At 39.9% G+C, this 5989-nt stretch overlaps 1 protein-coding gene across 1 annotated transcript in view; it reads right to left on the reverse strand.

Moving 5' to 3' along the window:
• Nucleotides 1-995: 995 nt before the first annotated feature.
• The window catches only part of ZFAND1 (zinc finger, AN1-type domain 1), a gene marked incomplete at its 5' end in the record, with an annotated part of 10641 nt that continues 5647 nt past the window's right edge, over nt 996-5989 (reverse strand). The window contains 2 exons of the mRNA XM_010135233.1: nt 996-1236; nt 1382-1537. Coding sequence (XP_010133535.1) covers nt 1066-1236; nt 1382-1537 — 327 coding nt within the window. The remainder of the gene's footprint in view (nt 1237-1381; nt 1538-5989) is intronic.

The raw sequence follows: 5989 nt of genomic DNA on the forward strand, positions 1-5989 counted from the left end.
TCTGTGTGCACCCAGAGGTGTAACTTCTCCATGTACAATCACTGTAAACAACTGTTTTAAAACTTAGTTAAGTCCATCTTGCAGATTGCTGTAGAGGAAATGAGATTTACTTCAGCAAAAAAATGCCAGGATGAAACTGCAGGCTGTGAAATGCTGTGCTTCTAGCTGACCTGCATTTCTTCCTCTATCATCGTATTTCTTCCTCTTTTACGCAGTGATTAGAAAAGGATGATTTCAATCTCTCATTTTATCCCCCATCGAATCACACAATGATGCTGAGATTTACAAACATGAGAAAGACATCTGTGTGAGTTTACTTTTGCTTTAGAAAGCTTTCCTTCTAGATGTCGTTACACTACGATGAGAAGAAAATGTGGACCTGGGGCATGGACAGTGCTGGATTCCGTACTCAGTGATATCTGTTCTTGTAGATGTAGAAGAGATGCTGCAATAGTGTAATGTGGTTCTTTCCTTCAGAGAACTGATACACTCTAAGTTTACTTTTTCAGTGTTTATGTTGCAGAACACTGGGTGGCAGTGTGGGCGGTCGGAAGATTACGTGCTTACGTAATAGGAATGCAGTAACCACCCACGATGGGCGAGGCTTCTTGGGAGATTATATAACCCTGTTCATTACGTAATAAAGTGCCATTTTGCATCCTCTATACTAGAGAAAGTGTATAAATGGACCTCGACGGTAGAGGTCGGGTGCCAAATATCACAACAAGTTGCCACATGTTTATCGATTTAATACATACTTTTCCCATAATTTACACAAAAATAAATATAAAATTCAAGAAAACATTATTGACATTATACAGCTAAATAAAACAAGAATTTATTCTAGAAAACCAGTATCTGTAATATTAGTTATTACAATAACTAATTTTCCTTTCAGGATATGGTTCTTCTGTTAGCCAGGCAACTGAGAAATTGATGGGAACCGTGTTCTTACCACTGAGGTCGGCCTCTGGCATACCAGTGGTTTTAAAAGAAAACTCGACTTGGTTTGAACACCACACTTCCAAAAAAATGATTGTTTTTTTGTTTGTGATAATTTACTGTTTATCTAAAGTATGACTCTGTATCTTCTATAAACAGAATATCATTATCGAGATACTCCAAAATTATATTTCCACCATTGTACAATGGGTAGTCTTTATCAGATAGCCATGTTTCCAAAGTGTGCTCAAATGACAAGGCTTCTCCAGAGGCAGCGTGGCATAATCTCAATTTCTGTAAGACAAATAGCACAGAAACTAACATCAATATTTGCCCATCTAAAATGCAAGAAGTGGGGAGGAAGAGGGACAAATGGGTATAAAAAACCCAAAATCAAACCCCAACAACCTTGAAAATGTTTGTATTATTACTGATTTACCTGGGATGTTGATTTGTTGTTGTCATTTTTAAGACTTGCTAAGGAAGCCGCAAAATCTACTACTTTGCCAATACTCCACTTACTGCAAAAGAACATGGGCTTGCTTTTCTCTTTGTTCCCCTTTGGTAAATATACCTGAAAGTAAATTCTTTCTGTCTAGGAAAACATGGAAAATAACAAAAAAAAAATTATTCACAGAAGAAACACATAATTCCAATCATACATAATAGTTTTTCAGTAAAAAACTTAAACTTCAACCCCAAAATTACCAACTGAAACTTGTTCTATTCCATCAGGACCAAGACCACATTTTACTGCAGAATATAAATGACTGAGATCATTGAGTCGTATCGCCTTCAGCTGCAGGCACAGATATGATGGGCGGTAAGTTCAGAAAGGTGCAGAGAAGATCTTTTGCCAGAGTCCCAGAGCTATACTCTTACATATGGAGAGACACGAGAAGTGCCTGCCCTGGGCTTACTAGACAGTAATGACTGCTCTGGGGAGAAAAAGGTGAGTTTAAATAGGCAGTGCTGGCTTTTGGCAGCAGTGTAATGTCTCAGAGGGAATGCAAAGGCAGTTAAAACAGAACAATTCACCGTACTAGATATGCCTGCTTCACAAACCACCATTCCAGTCACGGCCAGTTAATCCTTGGTCCTGTTTTTCCTCCTTTTATGTACTAAACACTCTTTTCAGTATCTACTAGACTGAAACATTTGTTTAAGACATTTCAAGAGTAACCTATGAGGGAGAGATCTTGAACAGGATTGGCACAACCCCTTTTTCATGTTTTTTTCTTCTTGACATTCAACAGAAGATGTAGAGCAAGCATGACTGGTATATTCCTCAGTTCAGACTGCTCTTGCTGAGTCCAAGCCAGACACCAGCGAAGAAGACAGAAGCCTTCTTTCTAAAGGATTTATTTATGCCTTCCCTAGAAAAATAGGGAACTACTCTTCCCTCAGCTATGTTAACAGAGCTGAGTTTTAATTTCAACCTGTGCGTTTTCCTCAAAACTTAAGTGCTCTCCACACACGCAGAAGATCTCTAACATCCAGGCATATTACAAAAGGGGCAAGGGAAGCAGGACCTGAATCTTGCTAAAATGTAAACAACCACAACTTGTAAAACAGCTAACACAATGGCCATCCTATTACAGGCACGTGAAGATCGCTCAGCTGCTGTCAGTGCTGCAGCACCTTCCTACAGTTGCTCCTCCAGTTCTAAGGATGATGACTAACTAAGGATGATCCCTAACTATGGGATATGCCTCCTGGAGTTTCTGAGCTACATTCATGAAAATACTGCTCAGTCAGGGACACAAATAACTAAAGGTATTTTGCAGCACGGCCCTCCTGTTTTGAGCTGGTCAGTCTCAGTAAAGGTAATTCATATCAGGTCTGACACCAACAAAAGCCATCATGAGCAGAAAGCTAATCTGAACAAAGAGGCCACCTATCTATCTTAGATATTTCTAAGATAGCCTGATTTTCCTGATCATACAATAAGAAACTTCAGGAAGGACCTCTCGTGTCATGTGGCCCAAACCATGCTCAAAGCAGAGGGAAATTTACAGCTGGACTTAACTTTAAAGGTAGGTCAGGCTGCTCCAAGTCAGATTCACTCAAGTTTTTAACAACCCAAAGATGCAGATTCCACATTTTCAGAGCAGCTTATTCCTTCCTACTACCTAATTGGAATTTCTCATGTTGCAGTTTGTAGCCATTGCCCCCTGTCCTTTTGCTATGTACCTCCAAAAAAAAAAAAAAAAGTCAGTCTTCTCTATATAGTGATGAGAGAACTGAAGTGCTGAAAAGGCATTCCAGAAACTTCATATTCAAAAAATCTGTCATCAAACTGGAACAAGCTGGGCAGAAGGTGGCTAGAAGTCCAGGAAGCAATTTAACTAGAGTGAGGTGCTGACGGTTAACAGGCTTAATTTATTGTGTTAGAATTATTGCTATTCAAGATGATTAAACAATATCTAAATGAGAAAATGAATTTTAAGAGAAATTAACATGCAGTAATTTGTGCTACACTTTTCAGAGCTTACTGGCTTTGGAATTAGAAAGCAACTTCTAAAATTTTCATATATATATTGAGGGTGGGGTTTTTTATATTATATTCCACAATATTTGAAATTAATCACTTTCCCTCTAGAATGTATTTATTAAAGTGGTACTATCTGTGAAGAATGCTACAAGCAGCTGTTTGTATTATGACTTCTGCCCAAGAAGAGTTACCTAATTTCTAAACATGACAAAGTATTAAAAAACAGAAGAAATTCATAAGAGGACTGAGTAATGGAATAGCTGTAGTTGTTTCAAAAACAATTGAATGTACTCTACCAAGGTAAGACCTAACAATAGGACTATCACACAGAATGTTTTCAGTATTATAAAATCAACATAACAGACCTAAACTTGGTGTGCTCCAACATAACAACGTGGTGAATTAAATACAGTTCTTTTAAGAGGATGCTAAGCACAGATCTAAAGTGAAACCCTAGGTGAAAGAATCAGGGTGTTCTTAAACTGAATATAATCTTGGTATGTGGAAAAGATTTGAACACCAGGTTTGACTGGCTATGTTAGCAAAAAACAAAAAGGCATCTGTGAAATACTTCAAGATTCAAACAAATTAAAGGCCAGAAGAAACACAAAGCAACTATCAAAACTCTCTTCCAATACAAAAGCAGCAACAACTGACCTCAGGCCCTTTATAAATCACCCAGAAATGTAATAAAGGTCTATTAAACCTCAGTAGCAGAAGTAAGACTAGACCTTTGCAGACACAAAGCTCAGTTTCATACGATAGAGGTTCAATGTGACTGGTACACAGTTGTGCAACTTGTCTGTGTCAGAAACCTCTGAAAAAGCCCAACAAGAAAAGCATCCCTTTGAAATGGGTTTGCCTTGTATGACCAGTACCCCCGCTCCTGACTCCTGGTAATAAGGTCCATTGTAAGAACGGACTGAGGAACTTAAAATTCCTTAGTAGGATTCAGATGAATTGCTGGAATAATAATTAGAAGCAGTTATCATAACCTTATTACATCAAGCCGAAGCCCCAGGTGATGAACCTAGTCCTTGGGACATACTTCCTACATCCTCTGATTTGAGGACTGATAGGAAAGAAGCTACAGGGTCAAGGAAATTAATCTTTATGTAAATATGCCAGGGTCTTCCTATATAAATCCCTCTTTTCATACGTGCTCTGCAAATGCAAGGACTAAGCCCAGACCCTCCCATATGAAGGGAACAGCATGGGGTTGTAACACCCTTGGTCTCAGCTGGATGTTGAACAAGAGCGCCCAACAGCCATCAGGCTAATTTAAATAAATAATATAATACCATCAGGAGACTTCCTGAGCAAACTGGAAGCGTGCAATCCAAGCAAAACAAGTGGTGGAGTGGCTGCATAAATCAGGGGTACGCTGGTGACGTGCTCCCTGGTTTGCCTTCTGAAGAACTACAATCACTAGCAAAGGAAGAAGAGGGAAAGCTATCCCTCTCTCTACCTACTGCCCCTCCCATAAACGGAAACCCCTTTAAACTACAAAAACATCCTGATTTGCCTCCTATCAGACAGCAGTATCAGGGAAACTAGACAAGAGGCTTGGACTGGTGGAGGTACAAGTGGCCCAACCTCCTGCCACTTCAGGCCTGAGTCCCACCCTCTGGGCCACAGTAAACGATAAATTAAAGACCAATTTCCTCATAGATACTGGAGCCCCACTACTCCCGATTAAAGCAGAATCATGTCCTGGAGCTTCCCTCTGAAACATCAGAAAATACTAGTATACTGGAGTAAATGGGGCAGTGGTTCCTTATCCAATTGTTAAGGTAAAATTGGAACTTCGCTTCTGCTCCCCCGCCCCCCGAAAACAGCAAATGCACCTAGGAAACCTAAATGTATTTGGCACAGATATCCTGTGAGCTGGATACAGGGCAACGCTAACAGGGCTACTGAAACAACTGATGAAGAAACAGTGCCAGCCAGTATGTCCCCTTTTGGGGGACCAAATGGATAGCAGTTAGGAAATAGGTCCACTAGTCCCCTTGGCATATTGATTATGTTGGACCTCTCCCTTGAACAGCTAAGGGGTGACATTACATCCTTATGAAGTTGAAGTAGTATCACGCTTAGGCCAAGTTTTTGCTCGTCGGAAAGCTGACGGTCTTACCACATTCCCATGCCTTCTGCTGTGCAGTCTGACAATGGCACTCATTTAAAAAAAAAAGTAAATTTCCAGGATGTGGTGTGAACATCACAGAGTTGCCTGAATGTTCCACCTAAAGAAATGGCACAGTCGATATGTGGAATACTCTACTAAAACGAGCTCTAGAGCAAAGCATCTGGATGGTTCTGGCTCTGTGGCACAAATGCCTACACAAGCCTGCCAACACAATGGACAGTTACTTGTACCACGACATGCCTTGTTTCTCATGCATTTCAAGAAAAAAATTAAGGTTTTTTTTTACACAACCATTACCCTGTATGCTGTAAGTGTGTTGTGATCAATCCCTTGGTAAAAAGAACTAAATTCCATTGATTTATGCATGTACTGTTTCCAAGTTTAAGTACTGGTGAGCTGGAAAGAGT

Source organism: Buceros rhinoceros, unplaced genomic scaffold (genome assembly GCF_000710305.1).
Source record: "Buceros rhinoceros silvestris isolate BGI_N320 unplaced genomic scaffold, ASM71030v1 scaffold28424, whole genome shotgun sequence".
In the NCBI taxonomy this organism is placed as follows: domain Eukaryota; kingdom Metazoa; phylum Chordata; class Aves; order Bucerotiformes; family Bucerotidae; genus Buceros; species Buceros rhinoceros.